This window comes from Syngnathus floridae, chromosome 19 (genome assembly GCF_059516105.1).
Source record: "Syngnathus floridae isolate MCC-2025c chromosome 19, RoL_Sflo_1.0, whole genome shotgun sequence".
Lineage (NCBI taxonomy): Eukaryota > Metazoa > Chordata > Actinopteri > Syngnathiformes > Syngnathidae > Syngnathus > Syngnathus floridae.
The window spans coordinates 1,231,793-1,249,093 of record NC_142431.1 but is presented as its reverse complement, the minus strand read 5'-3'; the positions used below and the strand labels follow the sequence as shown (position 1 = coordinate 1,249,093).

General features: G+C 48.9%; 1 protein-coding gene and 1 long non-coding RNA gene across 2 annotated transcripts; one reads left to right on the top strand and one right to left on the bottom strand.

Moving 5' to 3' along the window:
• Window positions 1-124: 124 nt before the first annotated feature.
• galnt14 (UDP-N-acetyl-alpha-D-galactosamine:polypeptide N-acetylgalactosaminyltransferase 14 (GalNAc-T14)) lies at window positions 125-16,770 on the bottom strand. Its single transcript, XM_088361286.1, has 15 exons — window positions 16,393-16,770; window positions 13,912-14,081; window positions 6,705-6,803; window positions 5,026-5,093; window positions 4,629-4,694; window positions 3,726-3,847; window positions 3,218-3,305; window positions 3,070-3,154; window positions 2,904-3,007; window positions 2,698-2,824; window positions 2,469-2,561; window positions 2,167-2,250; window positions 1,617-1,755; window positions 1,264-1,407; window positions 125-886 (listed from the first exon to the last, which is right to left on the bottom strand). The coding sequence occupies exons 1-15, from the start codon at window positions 16,549-16,551 to the stop codon at window positions 728-730; spliced, it is 1,707 nt and encodes a 568-aa protein (XP_088217412.1). The 5' UTR covers window positions 16,552-16,770; the 3' UTR covers window positions 125-727.
• Window positions 15,247-17,107, top strand: LOC148381435 (uncharacterized). The gene is made up of 2 exons (XR_015854277.1): window positions 15,247-16,482; window positions 16,557-17,107. It is a non-coding gene; the product is annotated as an uncharacterized LOC148381435 (long non-coding RNA).
• The last annotated feature ends 194 nt before the right edge of the window (window positions 17,108-17,301 follow it).

The window sequence follows — 17,301 nt, the reverse complement described above, 5'->3', positions numbered from 1 at the left end:
AACTCCCCCCAACATACTTGGCTCGAATGTTGTGCCACAACATGTCACCGATCATTCTTGTTAATGCGCATTACTGCCACTTACAGGACTGGAGTGGACTAACAACAACTCCATCAACAGTGACTCAGTCGTTATAAAAGTTTATTGAAACGAAAATAAGCCGTCATACAAGTCGACCACAAAACATGCGCAGTTTTTCGTAAGGGGTAAAAATGACAGCAAGCACAGCAAGTGAGTCCCAATCAAGCTTTGGTACCACCACAAGGTGGCGCGCTCATCCCGCAGCAAAAAAGAGCCAGCAGAAACATCACACTGTTCGTCGAAAACAAAACATATTTGCTTGACATTTTGTGTGTCATGCTGAGATGTACACTGTTAACAGACAACAACAAGATGACGTGTGCTTTTGTGCAAAACGACACACGCGAGACAACTTTCAATACACAGTGACCCGCCTTTTTTTTTTTTTTATAGGGGGGGGGTCTAATGTTTTGGTTGCCCCAGGTAGTTAAAATATTCAAAACAATTTTAATGAGCTTGTGCAAGTGTTCCTAATGTGTCACAGCCAATAAATGAGAAATAGACAGTAGAAGAGTTTTAAGGTGCACTTGGTGTCTCTTGTCCACAAAGCGTCACAGCTCCAGAGGTCGTCTACTAGCCCAAAGGTTGGGGGTCAGACACCAGGCTATGTGAGCAAGGTACGGATGTGGGGTTGGGGGGGGGGGGGTCAGGAAAAGGGGAGGTCCCAGCGCTGCGTGGAGGTGCCCGGCTCGCACGGACCGATGACCAGCATTCGAGACGAGTCCAGCCCGTCCAGCGCCATGGCCGAGTCCAGGCAGAAGCGGGACGCCATGTGCTCCAGGTGGGTGCCCGACTTTTGCCAGCGCTGAGTGAGGGACACGGGCATACGTCAAGGCTTGCTGAGAACTTGACAGGAGTGTCTCCCCCATTTCTGCTTGTTCCACCTCCCCCCTCCCCCTCAGGTGATTTATGACTTGTCAGGTTGCTTTCCGCTGCAGGGACTTCGGGGGACGTTGTCAAGGTGCCCATTGGTCAGGGAATGATGTGTGTGTGTGTGTGCGTGAATGTGAGCAAGAAAGTGAGAGCGTGTGTGTGCCGGGAGCAGAATGGAGTGAAAGCGAGCTGGCATATTTTATTTTTTTTGCTTCATTATTTGAAATATTTCCGCAATTCAGCTACCGCTATGATTTTTATATCTGAGTGGAGCTTTAAGAGGCGGGACTCGGGATGGCGTCAGCTCACCTGCTTGGCGTCGTCCACGTGGCAGGGCAGCAGCAGAATCTGCGAGGCCGGGAAGGTGGCGGTGACCGACACGCATTTGTCGGCACCGGCGACCTGGCCGTGGCGCTGCTGGCGGATCTGCTGGCCCGCAGTGTAGATCCACTCCTGAGCCAACAGTCACAAATTCTTTTGGATGTTGTCAGACATGGTTAGAAGACATTTCTTCATCACTTGGACGTCCATTAAAATGATGATTGATGCGCGAGCGGCGATGCAGTCACGGCTAATGAGCGACACGTCCACTTAATGGAGATGTCACCTGACCCCGTTTGAAAACGTGTGTGAAATATTAATCTCGTGTTCGCGGCGCCGACCTGGTTGGGTGCGCGTCCGGCGTCCACGCACGGCGCCAACATGAGGACGGGCGTCTCCTGGCCGTCCACGCGGCGAGACTCCAAGCAGTTCTGTCGCTGTCGGATCGGGCCCGACTGCCAATCCGAGTCGTCGGGGACCCTGACGGATCAAACGTGGCGGAAAGCTCATCAAAGGAGGCGAGCGGACTTTGAAGGCTTATGACTTGATTAATTTTATCGGGTGATCAATTGGAGGAAGTCGTTAATTCAATCTGCTATCTGGCCTGCACTTAATAACACCGCAAAGGTTATTCCTCCTTTGGAAGGGGAGGGGGGGCGGGGGGGCGCTCCCTGGAGAATTGCGCTCTTCATTTCATTCGGGAGATTAACACCACGCAATGCGAGTGTGTGCGTGTCCACCTCTTGAACTCATTAGTCGACGATTCTATTGGTCAACGGGAATGAAAGCTTGCTAGCGACCAAAAAATCCCAAGGATATCAAATTGGTAAACAACATAGCGCCCCCTTGTGGAAGCGCAAGCATATCGGGCCAAAACGGAAAGCGACTGACTTGAGTTGCGGGTAGACGTGCTCCAGGTACCACTTGAAGGGTTTGCACTTGAGTTTGCGTCTCAGCTCCACGCGGCCTCCGATGCTGCAGACCACAAAAGTCTCCTGAGACACAAAACCTCACAGCCTCGTCATCGCCGGCGCCAGAATGTCAGCCGCGCCGTCTGCGCGCGGCTGATAAACGCTGACATTTAAACGCCGCCGACACCTTTTCTCGTCCAAATGAAGCAGCTGGCGGCCTGACGGACGTCAACGACACATCTTCACGCCCTACTTCAGAGAGTCGTGTGTGTGTGTTCTTACTCTCCGTACGATTTTCCTCGAGCTGCCGGACGAGCAGAGTAGTAGAAGAGGCGAAAGTCGTCCATCCAAACCTCGGCCGTGCGCCGTGTGTTCCTAAAATGCGCACACACACACTTTGCTCATCTGCTAATTTGCTTCTCCTCCAGTTCAGCAGAAGCAGGTATGACCTCCTTTGTTGCCATGGCGACGCCACCTCCCTTATTTGATTTGTTTCAAAATGGTTACGTACTTGATGTACGTGTTGGCGCTGCCCTCCGGGAAGACGTAAGGATGTTTCTTCCGGAACACGTGACCCACGCGGCTGCACGGAATGATCTCCAAGCTTCCGCCACATTGCCACACCCGGAAGGAGATCTCTGCGACGTCGGCGCACACGCGGAAATCCCAGATTTGATTAGCACGTTAGCTTCCGGCACCTGTGTGCGTTGGACTCACCAAAGTTCTCGCCGCCCCAGATGTCCATGGCCGTGTCGTACTTGCCCAGGTGCTTGAACCACCAGGTGTCGATCACGAAGAGCCCGCCGGCGATGACGGGCGTCCTGTCACGTGCGACAAACGTCAGCGTCCCGTTATTCGTTTATATTTGCGTTCAGCGTCGTACTTGATCGGCAGGGTGGGGTCGCTGCGGGCATCCCTCTCCTCAGCTGAGAGACCCTCCCACTTGAAATGAAGACTCCAATCGAAACCTGACAAAAAAAAAAATCGATATCAATCCGGGCCTGGGTCAGGTGTGTGCGGTGTCGGCGTACCTCCTCGTAGGTCAGCCGAGGCGGCCACGTAGGCGAAGGTGTCCATGTTGATGATGTCGATGACGGGGCTGACCACCCGGGTGGGGTCCTGAGACGGACGAGACAAATATCAAGGTACGCTAAAGGCGCGACGACGACTTTCCCGCTTGAAATAAGACCTTGACAATAAAAAAGAGCGCCTTGTGAAAGCTTTGCGGCTTTCCGGCTCACTAGCGCCCCCGTTAACCTTTAAACGAGATCCCGGATGGGCCTTAAAAGAGGACGTGGAGCGGCTCCAAAGTCGCTCTGGCGTCCTGCCGGCTCTTTGCGGGAATGAAAATCGGCCGACTTTAATAGCCGAGCGTGCCACCATTAGCGCGCTCAAACGACCGCCGACAATATTAGCCGGCAGGTGGGACGGTCGCGGGCCGTTAGCCGCCGAGCGAACGTGCGCGGCGGGCAGAGGGCGTCGCTTGAAAAGCAGATCGACTATTTTTTTTTTTTTTTTTAAATGGATGAAGCGGCTCACCTCTTTGATTCTGTGAAGGAGCGGCGGCAGCCAGTCCTTGTTGACCTCGCAGTGACTGTCCAGGAAGGCCAGAACTTTGGCGCTGGCCGCATCGGCGCCACCCACTCTCGACCGGATCAGACCTGACGCAAGCAACACAAAGTCAGACTTTGTTTTTTGGGATTAGTTTTACTTTTATACTGTACTTGTAAGACGCACGAGTCATTTTCTCGCCTGCAGCCAGACGAGGATGCAACCTTTTAACAAGCTCGGCGAGCTGGAGCAGACAGGAAGTGACTCAGCCTATGTGTGTGTGTGTGTGTGTGTGTGTGGCTGCCGCTGGAAATCAGCTTGTTAGGCGAGCTGGGCTTGCAGGCTCTTTCAACTAAATGCTCTGATCAATATTCACTGACATGTAGGTCCACGTGTGTGTCTGTGTGTGTGTGTGCGTGCTGTGTGTGTGTCATTGACATTGTCAGAAGTTTCACGCGGTGCCGTCGGGCCGAGGCTCAGCCAATTTAAAATCCCATTTCATCCTCAATAAGGCTTTATTTTCCGGTTGGCTGCACGTACACACACACACACGCACGGAAACAATGAAGAATGGCCGACTTTGTACATGAAGGTGTTTCTTTACAACCACCAGTAAGTGTGTGTGTGAGTGTGTGTGTGTGTTATGCTGTATTGGCTCAATGTGTATTTATGGGCGTTGAAAAGACAATCAAGAAGACCCGAAGTCATAAAGGCGTTAACGAGCCAAACGGATAAATTGGCTCTAAGTGTGTGTGTGTGTGTGATGTAATGAAAGCCAAGCCGATGTAAGACACTTTGGCCTACCTGTCGAATTGCTTGGATTTGTTTTGTGTCTGAACTTTTCACGCATACAAATAAATAATTAAATTAAATTTAAAAGCAGGCACCAACCTTCTCTCTTGCTGTTGTGCATACATTTGACTTTGGGCAATTTGGTGAGAAGTTGACAGTCGTCCCCTGAAAAAGAATACGTGATCATTTTCATTTTCTCTTCGACTTGCTCAAAGTTGTTTGACTTTCTTTTGGCCAAGGACAGCAAGCGTCTCCAGGGAATGACGGACGCAGCTGGATGAGCGCTTGGCTCTCCGACCGCAAAATAGACGCACGCCTCGTTTTTCACCTGACTGCCTGCCTGCACGTGCCTTTGGACAGACGTGCCCATCTAAATGCCCTTCATTTTTAAATAAGCAAAATATGCACTTTAGCCACCAGGGGGCAGAATTCACTGGAGGCTCAGCTCCTCTCGGCTTCTCAGTACGGCTATAATATTATTCATGCGCATGCTCACCATCATCACTGAAGTCGTCCACCAGAATGATCTCATGGATGAGATGAACGGGAGTTCTGTTTAACACACTGACAGAGAAACACACACACATATTTTATGAATCCATTAAGCCCGTGTGGCACATCAACTGAGTGGAAAATGTCAGACTAAATTTGCTCCTTGAAAATATGTCGCCCAGGAATGAAAAAAGATTCCCTGAAAGCTCAAGATTGAGACATCAAAAATTCATAAGTTGCACGCCGGCAAAATGAGAAAATGTCTTTTTGTCCGAGCACGGCTTTTATTTTCAATATTTATACTCGGCTCTCTGGCTGCTGGTGGACATGACAGGAAGAAGAAGGATGTTTTTATTCTAGACATGAAATGGTGCTGAGGTCCACCACGGCCGAGCCGGTGCTGATCTCGCCCGCCGCCGCCGCCGCATTTCGACACCCCGACAAGCCGAGCGGTGACCTTCTGATAAGAGAAAATTGTCACTCTCAACTTGAGCTTGTTGGAAGCGCGATGCTAATCTCGTCACGCAACTTCTCCCGCCGTGCCTCTGATGAGACGATCAATTGTCAGATTGCAGCTTGATTAAATATCGACAGGGAGCGCCCCCCCTCCCCTTTTTATTAAAGCTGAATGCCAACCAGGAATCAAAGCCAGCAAGCCCCCCCCACTCCACCTTCTCCCCCGAGCTGCAACGTGAAGCTTTATCCCGTTAAATTGAAAGAGACAACGCAAGTTTTATCTTTTTCTTTCAGCCCACCGTTACTAAATGACTAAATTAAAACATTAAAGGATTAGATACACGCAACAAAAAAAAAATTAAAGCACTCCAACTCTTCGAGAAAGTTACAAAGAAAATGAACTTTTTTTTTTTTTTTTTTTGCTGAGCTCAACTACTTTGAAATTGTGATTAGATGACCTGATATTCTAAAAAAGTCTCGAGTAAAAAATATATTTATACATTCGTGCAGCTTGAACGTTTCGCTCAAATAAGACGTGCGTGCGTGTGTGTGTGTGTGTCGTATTCATTAGTGAAGAGGCGCGTGTGGAGTGCGGAGGAGAATCAAACATCGCGTCTCCGCCTCGCCTCATAAATGATGCAAACGGGAAATGTCCACGCGTTGCACTAGAAATAAATAAAATAATCATAAAAACTCGAAAAGTCACGTTGACAACTTTCACAAACGTCTTCAAGATGCAAGCCGGCACAGCTTGCGAATCTGCTTGTGTTTGCGCCAACGCTGCAAACTCGCCGACTAAAAATAAATGGCAGCAAAATAGTGTCGGCTCCCAAGTCAACAAGACGCACACACACACACACACACACAATGGGAAAGTGAGGCAGAGCAAAGGGAGCAGCGTGTCCCAAGGAGACAGATTGTCTTTTAATTGGTTGAAAACTGCAGAGCTTTAAGAAGGCCTGCAGGGAAGGACGAAACACACACACACACACACACACAATGTCCTCTATGATAGTCAGGAGTAGTCAGTCCCTGCACACTGGCTGCTATAATGAGCTGAACTCAGGCCAGCATGTGTGTGTGTGTGTGTTTGTGTGGACCTGCTGATACCATCAAAATGAGAGATGGTGCACAGATTGAGGGTCAGGGATGTGTGTGTGTGTTTCATATAACTTTTGCGTTGCAATCTAAATCACAATCTGCAATCACGTGGATGCGTTTGCGTACCTCCTGACGGTGCGCAGCAGGGTGGAGCGGGCCTCGTTGTGGAAGGCGATGACGATGGAAGTGGGAGGCAGGTTGGCATCGTAGCGCAAGGCGCCGCACCTGCACAAAAAAACAAACTCCAGAAGTTTCTCTTGGTGAATCACTCCCACCCACGCGCTGACTTCTTCTTCTTTTTTGCTTTCTGTTGAAGTGACACACGCGTGTTCACACTGCATGAATTATAAATGAGCCGGCGAGCTCATTAAAGTTCAGCCCGCGACAATGGCAAAGTGGAAGCTGCTGCCACTAGGTCAGCACACTTTTCCTCGGGGACTGAAAACACACACACACATGCATAATGGACGGCTGACATTTTTCCCAAAACAGCCGTCTGGCTTTTCTTCTCTAATGCACCAGGTGACCTGCTGAAGTGTCCTTCAGCCCAACAGGAAGCTCAACCTCACGCAGCGTGAGCGCCCGAGCGTGAAATAAGACAATCGGGAGATGATTAAGCCGCAATTAGTTTATGGGTGGAGGACGTAACAGCTCAGAATATAAAGTTGGAATAAACTTTGGGGCGCAGAACGTCAAGTGAGGCGCACAAAGTTTCATATATTCTTTATCCTCTGCAAACGCTGATTGGTATTAGTGCCGCACTGATGAGCTGTGTCTTTTAATGGTGTGTGGACAAAAAAAAAAAATGCTGATTGGGAACATCTGCACGTGTTTGACATAAATAATGCCGTGTTGTTATTTACAGCAGAAGCTGAAAAGCCACCATCCTCCTCTTCCTCCTCTTCCTCCTCTTTCATGGCTTCTTATTGTCTCGCCGCCTCTTGCCAAGAAAGAGACTCTCCCTCGACTGTGTACACGCACACACACACACAAACACACGCATATATATTTCTCCTATCGCATCCCATCATGCACCTCTGTGCCGCCAACTCCACTTTTGCCGCACTTGATTTATGCAGCAGCTTCAGCCCAGAGCAGCGATCGGGAGATAAAGGCCGACCTGCAACACTAGCGTGTGTGTGTCATTGTGTGTATGGGTCACGCACACACACTCTCACACACACAATGGCAGGCACAGATGTAGAGACAACATTTGTGCTGACAAATGACTGATGTTAGAGCTGATATGAACACGCTTCCATCCTCCCTGGGTGTGTGCGTACTTCATGCGTCATGCACGGAATAAAGAGACAGGAAATCACTAGCGAGGTGGGGGGGGTGTAGACTTATGGGGGAGGAAGAGAGCAGATGAGGAGGGACCAGGTTCGAGGAAGACGAGGACACCGGATGGGCATGAGAAAGACAAAAGGAAGACAGTGTGCGTCATAATCACTACTTTTTTCCAAATCATTTTGGATTGCTGAGAGTCATACATTTGATCAATTGATGGGCAAAAAAAATGACACAATCACAAGGACTGCTGAAAGGTATTGTCTGGTTTGGCAACACAAACACATGCACACACACACACACACAAATTGCTGCAGTCAGCCGCCTTGTAACAATTGGAGCGATTCATCCTAAATGTGTTTTCTGCTCGCATCTTTTGTTCAACATCTGCAGACTGTTCAGTCTCGGTGCACGTGCACACAAACAAGCGCACGCACACACACACAGATTCCAGTTTATTGCCTCCATCTATGACATTTTTGCCAGCGCCAGGCTGAGCAACGTGAATGCTGTCTTCTGATTGGCCCAAATTCATAAATGACTTCAGGTGTATTTTTCCAGCAAGAAACAAAGAAAGTTTCACAAATTTCGAAATCATACAATCGTTTACGACGCCAACGGCCCAAACGCTTTTCTGATGCAAGACTTAATCCCACTCAAGTGATCATCATTTTAATCCCATTTGCTCGGACATGCCGATTAAGTGAAATTATGCAGCCCACTTAGTCCCGCACGCTTCCATAATATGGAGAAGAAAAATGGGGATTGCGTTGAGTTTTTTTTTTTTTTCCACGCTCTTCTTCTATTTACATCATGACAAGCTTTTTATTAGATTTTGAAACGACCAATTTTAGGAAAAAAAATGAGTACAATTGAGCAACAAACTCCTCAAATGCAGAACCTGGGGACTGCGAGGCAAACGCGCTAACCGTTAGTCTACCGCGCTGCCCTCAAGTTTTACTCTCTAAAATCGGAGGTGCCGTCAGGGACGCTGCAAAAGGCCTTTAGCGAGCCCTAAAAGGCTCTTCGCAAATGCTCGCTAATTGACGAGCGCCGGCGCTAACAAGACAAACCAAGATGCTAGCTAGTCTAAATGTAAATTTTCCGCGCGCGACTGCAGTACATGAATAAATAACGAGACAATAAAGGGACGGAGGTGAGCGGCGGCGCCGAGGCGTGATGTCAAATGATGAAGGCCGGCTAGCTCGCTCGCGCGCGCGCTCCCAAGTGGCTTATGGCGCCCGAGTTTTTCAAAAGATGTTTTTAATGGCCCTGCAGATGGCCTTGATGGGCTCGCTGGCCAAATGTTTAGAACGCTTCCCGACTCCATCACAATTTTTGCAAGAATGTCTTGAAAAGTTGCCAGCAGGAAGTTTGCCTTAAAGCTAACAAAAAAATTAGCTAAAAGGATTTCCGAGCAGGGTTAAAAAAAAGATTTCCCAGACTCAGGAAAGACTGCGGCGGCTTTGACGAAACGCAAAGTCAGCGCGTTTTCTATCAGCTACTCTTTGTGGACATTATATATCGGGCAAGGTGAGCGGCGGCGGCGGCGGCGGCGCTCACTCGCTCAGGCAGGCGGGCGGGATCTTTTGTCAAATTGTAATACGCTGGCACGCTTTGCTTAATCCTGTCCTGCTGACGGCTAATCCAAATGGAGCGCCGAGTAGCCTTGAAGCTAATAGCCTCCCAGAAAAAAAAGACCAAACGATGAATACATTTGAATTCTATTCTTTTTTTGGGGGGGAAACGCATGTTTTGTGTTTTTCTAATAAACCCAAACAGATAATTAGTAGAATCGTTAGCAGCGCTCGGAGGTTAAGTGAACAAATGCGAGTGTTAATTAAATAAACGCGCAGCGTTTTATTTTCTTCTTTTGGCTGCTAACGAGCGCCCAGCGGCCAACAGACTGCAAAAAAAAAAGTCATCAATAAGCGTTGCTCCAGACAGGAAATAGTTACATGCTACTTGTGTCTTCGCTAGGCCCGAGGCCGACTAACAAGACGGACGTGAGCGAGGAGGAAATGTTTTTTTTATGATTCCGGCACGCAGGGAATCGCTTATGGAAGCTTGCGAGCGGCTCGTTAGTGCGTGATGGACTTTTTTGGGGATGCGACGTGGTGAAGAAGATGAAGAAGGTGAGAAAAGATGAAAGATCCGTTTATAGCGCCGCCTCGTTAGCGCCCCCGACGTGTCATCGGCCGTCTTTTCGCCTGTGCTAATTTGGTCCTCCACTTCCTGTCTCCATCCCATCATAGTTCTAGTGACAGGTCCAATATGGATTTCTACTCTGTAGACAAAAGTATTGGGACATTGTTCTGGGGGACTGGCAGCCATTTTGTGAGCTCATGATAACTAATAATCTTCCATCTCATCCTTTCTGACTTCATCTCTGGCTCATTTGCTTCCCTCGTGAGTCAACTTTGGAAGAGGAGGAGGGAGGGGGAGGAGGAGGAGAGGAAAGAGGAAGGTTGTTTCATGGAGTTTATGATCCGCTGAGAATGAGTGGGGGCATCCTCTTAAACGATCTGCATTTAGGGGGCCGCCGTCTAAGCGAGAGAAAAATACGGGCTATCTTTCCACTTTGGCTAATTGCTGGCATGGATGTCAAAGGAAACGGCGAGGCATCTCGTTGAGCCTGTCGTGCCGCTCTGCCTCTGCCCGTTAAAAAGTGGCCGGCCGGGAAGCAAACGCTCCAGCTTCACTTGACATACATGTTGACATTGCACTTTTTTTTTTCAGCCTGAGCCATATTTTACATGGCCAGCGACTGACACCTCATCGGTCGCAGCTTCTGCCTCCGATTGGTTGTTTTTTCTCGGGCGCGGTGGTTCCTGAATCAAAGCAGTGGTACAAAAAGGCCCCGGAGAGGCATCATTCATTCTTTTATCCATCATTTTAATAACATGCAACAATTCTGGATTCTTTTTTGGGGTGCAAATGAGAAGTGGCAGTTAAGTGGGAGGTGACGCCAGGCCGTCACATTAGCATTCACACCCAAAAAATCTTCATCATCATCATCATGTGCTTTTCCCAACATTTACTGCTCAACTAAGGTGTGTGCGCGGGCACACGCCAGATGGCGCATGACGCTCCCAGCGGCGCAGCGCCAATACGCGCCAGCCGCTCGCTCGCTCGCTCACTCACTCACCTCTTCATCACGTTAAATAAACAGCACAACATGTGCGCGTGCACACATGCGCCACCTGGTGTGGCCCACAGCCAGCAGCCGCTGGATGTGTCGCTTCCCTCACACATGCATGCGCGTTTGTCGCCACAAAATATGAGTTGGGGGTGCACGGACGGTTTTATAAACTTAAGACAAGTCAGTCAGGGTCTGCCAATGTTTGTGCTACCTCATTGTTGAGCCATAATTTGGTTCTTCTTTTAATGCCTGTATGTGTGTGTGTTCCTGGGAACCTCTCCAAATTAGGACCTGGCCGCCAATCACCAGCTGCTTACCTCAGATAGCTCCACATGCTTCCACACACGCACCATCGGCGATATTCGAACAACACTTGCCGTGTTTGTGTGCAAACATGATTAAATGTTAATGTCCCCATTTGTGCGTACACTACATGCATGTGTGTGTCTGAATGGGAAATTTGTGTCAGAGCAACAACAAGCCCCGAATCTCCTTTCCGCACACGCCGCTAGCTCCCTGACAGGTGCGAACAGGTCGGCTGGGAACAAAAGCGCTGAGTAGAAGGTCACCTTGGCTTTCGCCGCAAGACCAAAGAGGAGCCTGATGGAAAACGACCGGAAAGGTCAATTCATCGTCAATGATAATCAAATCGGCCATATATGAAGGTTTCGCCGAAAATTTTGTTTTGGTCGGCGTTTCTATGGTGACCACTCGATGGGACGGAACAACGGCCTTGGAGCACCTGACTTTCTCTTTTAGAGTGGTTGCTATGACGACGGGCCGGCGCATCGACGACGGCAGCCTACGTCGTTCATCAGCGTCAACGGGCCTCATCTGTGATTCAGCGCTCGTCTAGCGATGCCTCGAAGACGAATGTCGCGGCCGACACTCGCTCGTTTCCTTTTGCCGGCCTTGAGCGTTTGCTGTCGACGCTGTCAATCATCACAGATCGTCGTTAAAATCGTTCAAAAAGAAAATTCGCAGAAATTCAATGGTTAAATTTGATTTGTTTTCCATGTCCACTGTCGATGGAGCTAGTTTGGCTTATAGCTAAACGCTGACACAGCATTTTACACAGAGTCGGCGTACTACAAAATAAAAAATTGTAAACTAGCCAAAGCCCAATTTAGCGAATTTTCAAAATGAGAGGTTAAGGTTTCACATTAGTAGTGCTTTAGTCACTGATGATGGCGGAGGTCGTTTCTCATTTCTCACCTCTGAGGATGTGCAAGTGTGTGCGTATGTTTTTAATTGTGTTAGCGACTCGTTCCGGTGCAAAGTGTCTCATTAATGTTGAATGTGTTGCAGCGAGAGAGAAAATAAAGAATTGGAGTTAATTGTAGTTTTTGATTAAAAGTCACTCTGCCCTCAGCTCATTAAAGCTTCACGTTCATTCAAAGCGTCCTCACAATGACGAGCGCTTCGAACGACACGACTAACGGAAAATGTCATTTAGAATCGCTTCTTTTAAAAATCATTTTTATGTTAATGTTATGAATGGGACCACTGGGCTGCAATTCACAATATGTCCACTAGAGGCAGTAGCGCTCCCCATTCATAGCACGAAGCTGCATTTGACATATTTTGCCTCACTTATGGATATAAAAACGAGGCATATCAATATATGATTTATATCCTAAACACACAATTGTACACTCACTGCAAGCGCACACACACACACACACACACACAAAGAGTGCTGACTGTGTGCGTGTGCGTTGCGCTGGCTGATGAATGAATCAATATTTCAGTTTCTAGCAACGTCTCAGCACAGATGTTGGCATGGAGAATTGCCGATGTGACACACACACACACACACACACACACACACACACACACTCACGCAGAGGACAATATGCAGTGAGAACATAATCTCTCCAAGAGTGACATGCTCTGCTGCATCAGAAGAATCACCTGTCTGATTATACACACTTATAGATACACACACACACACACACATGCACATGCAGCTAAAAGTGCAAAGTGCAAAAGTGCTGTGCTGAGCCAAAGCCGCCTTCAGGGCAGCAGCAGCAGCAGCTTCAGCACCAGGCGAGCATTCGAAGCAGCTCACACACAAACACACACGCACATATGCAAATGAAGACAATATTGAAATGCGACCTTTAACCCTCGATTATGCCAAACGGATCAAGTCCAAAAATGGAAATATTTTACATATCTCGCACGGGAAGTCTTGACGGAGCGTTTCCTTGTTGTCAAGGAGATCCTCAGTTGGCCACGTGATTAATTGCGCTAATCGTCGCGCTTCCGTTGGCCGATCAACTGATTAGCGAGCGAGTAGCCCCGCCCCCCTCCGGCCATCAAAGAAGGCGGCAACTTGAGGGCGACCATTCCTTTCCATTTCCACGCTTGAGAGACTAATTGGGCCTCGGGGAAGCTTGTTAGCTTTGCTTGTGTCATGAAAGCTTTCCCCGCAATAAAAAAGGAAAATATGCACAAGAAGCTTTGATGTGTGCACTTAAGTCTGACTTTCAATTTGCAGTAGGGGGAGCATAAAGACACCATTTTTGTAGCTCCTGACTGGACTTGATCGGATATTGGTTGATTTCTGCAGTTGCCATATTAACACGTCAGCGGCCATGTCGGCGGCCATGTTGGCTCCCGGCACGCCTCGCTCGGCTCATTGTCTTGCTGCTTGGATCGCTTCCCCGCTGAGGGAGGCGCTCCACTTCCCTCAGATAATAGCACAGCGCTGGCTGGAGTGCTTTATGCACACACACACTCACACACACACACGCATGGGGCCTTATCTGCGTTCTCAGCATCTTCTCCTCCCATCTAAGCTGCTCGAGCTTGCTCTGAATGCAGCGCACGAGCATTTGATACTTTTTGCTTTTACTTTGAAAAAGAATTTTTGACGTGAATTCATTTCACGCTCACCTGTGATGGCGCGTGTCGCCGAGCGCTCGGTTGCTAGGGACGCGCTCGCTCTCCCGTTGATTGAAAGCGTAGAGCGCGTAGGGGTCGTCGCCGGGACGCCAGCGCCGGGCGCTCAGGTAGCCGCGCTCGTCGAAGCCGTCCAGCATGTCGTCCCACTCGCTGTCCGACATCTGCACGCAAAGAGAGATTAGCGAACACACACACAAGGAAAAATGCATTTTATATTGTCTGAAGAGGAGAAAATACAAAACTGGGTTACACACTGTATTATTAAAACACACACACACAGAGTGTTAGGACGCCTAAGTAAGCGACATGAACATTCTCCACAGCCCGTTTGTCTCCTCCCACATTGCTCAGTCGCACAGTTGCTGATGCCACACTTTGTCTAAATGGGCCCATTCCGTTGTGTGTGTGTGTGTGTGTGTGTGTGTGCGTGTGCGTATGTCTCGTCGTTCCCCAGGCAGCGGTAACAACGAAGCGTGAAGAACACGAGTAGAAGAGAAAAATGAGCAAAAAAGAGGAGACAAAGCAACGCCGGACGAGGCGGCCGGAAATGACGGACGGGAAGTTGCAAAGCGCTTGGTCGCTCAAATAGGAAAAGCAAATCCAGGTGGCCCTGGATTGGTCGCCGTCTGTTAAGCCGTCATCATCATGACTGATGTGTTGAGTCATGGCGGTGACCAAGCGCCAAACGACTGCGATGAAGTTGGCGTGAAGTTCTTCAAGCCCAAAATTGCTCATCACACCTGAGCGGTGGTTAGCAAAACCTGCGTCAACTATTTAGCTCCTCCTCCTCCTCCAGTTTGTTTATTTCAGCTCACATCCGGACACACCAAATTGGCCGGGCACGCACACACATTGATTAAAACTAAGCGTGCGTGCCTGCGGCCGTGTTGCTCGTTGGGGTTGGATATTGCTTTCTCTTCCAGCTCATGCATCTTTGTCTCTGACCACACACACACGCATTCCACAACTTAAGCACTCTTGCATTACTATTGAACGAGGAAACAGCAAACACGTTTAAATGTCGTTAACGATTTATAGCGCCACCTAGCAGGAGTCTGAAACATTATCATTCCCCCGGGCGTGGAAAAACGAGCAACGCTTGCACTTTTTGGGATGTTTACATCACCTAGTAAATGCTTACAATGTTTATTTTTTTAGTGCCGTGTGTGAGTGTGTATGTGTGTGTGTGTGGACAGATGGAGGGCCATTTTGCACTTAGCTGGCACAGATGCAGTTTACGCTTGCCACAAAAAGATGTTTATGAATTATTTGGGGCGAGGTGGTTAAATGCGTCCAGATGTTGCGCAACTTTCTCTTTGTAAATACGATATTTCTGAACGTTTTTTGGAAGCAACTGGGAGGCAAATGTCGTTTTGTGTTCCTGACGAGTTTGTTGAGCGAGAGGACAAGAGAGGACAGGAAGTTGTTGTCTTCGGCGAGGCGCGGAGCAACCGGCGGCCTCTTGTCGCCCGTCACGTCGTCACGTTCTTCATTTGCTCTTCGTCATGGTTGTCGTGTCCCCGCTGGCCTCCTTTCCCTCGTCTTTCTCCCTTCTTTCGTTTTTGACTTTCATCTCACACACTGCCTTGTAATCTTGATCCCACTTTTCTGTCTTCTCGTTTTATCCCGGGCTGGCTATCAACGTGATGGATGGCTCAATTGGGCGACACTTGTCGTGCTAACACACACACACACACACACACACACACACACACAAGGAGACTCTTTCCTGCCCACTCTCAACTCAACTTTACTTCTAAGAACAAAAGCGCTGCACATAAGGCCAAATTGCTTGACACACGCAGACGCAAACGCACACCCGGCAAAACGATGCGGTATTGCTCTTCCTCTTATTATTATTACGGCTTGTGATTGCGATTCCTTCTGCAGGAGCCGCTTCCAGCTGCTCCCAAACTCATTTCCCTGGCAGGCGCTCGCTGAATAGCTCGCGTTGAGGAACAATGGCTGCAGCCAGCGTGCATGGCGCAAACCAACCACAACATTAATCATCTCTGACACGCATGCACGCGTGCGCCTGCCCATGATGTTTAACGGGAGAAAAGACAGAGAAGTGGACAACTGTGACCACAATGGCAGCGGATTTTATCCAACAATGGTGTCAGTCAAAGAAACATTAGCGTATAGATACCATTCGAATGATAAATGAATAACAGGGAGCCTAATAATGACCCCTGTGGCACTCCAACATGTGATGCATTTGCCAACACAGCCGAAATAGAAAATAATGGAAATCAATTAAAGGGTGGACTCATTTCTTTGTCACGTGATGCGGGTTGATAGAGACGAGACAGAAGACCGCAAGTTGTCCATGACAGACAGCTGTCAGACTTTTTCTACAGGTGCTCCCACGTGACAGCAGGCGCACCAATCAACAGGCTCACACGCAAACAACCACAGTGGCGGGAAAAGTGTCACGCAAGTGCTCATGACGCAGGTGAGGGTTTGTCTCACCTGCTTGCTTTGCCCCGCTCCATCGTCTGCAGCGGCGGCGCCGGGAGCCGCGCCGAGCTCGGGCAGCCTCCTGCGGCTGAGCAGCAGAAGGTAGACGAGCGCCCCGAGCCACACCAGCACCGCCGTGGCCACTGACGCACGCCGACACGCGCGCTTCATTCCAGGCAGCAGAAGCCGCCCTCCGGAAAGCGAGCCGAGTCCGTCCGAGCTCCACGCCGCCGCCAAAACCGAGCGCTCATCTTGTCTTCGTTCCCTCACGCGCTCGTAAAAGCAAAACCAGAAGCGACCGCTTGCCACTTGCTGCTTCTTCAACTCTGGCGAGCTGCGGGAGGGCTTCCAGCCTGCGAGCGAGCGTGCGCGTGAGCCGCTGGGAATTAGCGTGCGCGCGCACGTTTGCCTGTTTCTGTACGTGCATGAGAGCGCCACCTGCCGATTTTGACTCAATACAATGAAAACAGTTCAAGGTTCTGAAAACGCGAGAAACTCACTTGAGTTAACTGTTTAATTTTCTTTAAAGGCACTTATTTTTAGAGTTACTCAGAACTTATTTGATCAAATTTGGTTGAACCTGAATGCATTATATTATGAACACTTTGACACACTCATTTGGACTTGATTAAATCTATCAAAGACTTGTTTCTTTTCACCACCAAACATGACCCTTTCAGCAAAATTTCCAAGCCGCAAATTAAAAAAGTGACTTTTTTAACTTGAATCTTATATTTCAACCTGTGTTTTTCTTAGAGCCAAATAGTTTGGTCAAAAAGACCAGAGTGGTTCAGACGAGTGGGGAAAAAAAAAAGAAAAAAAATCGAAATTCTGTACATGCAGTGAGCTAGGCGCTACTCTCCTGCCCTCTAGCGTTGATTAAAGGAACAGCTTGGCTGCAGTTTGCACATAGTGAAAAGG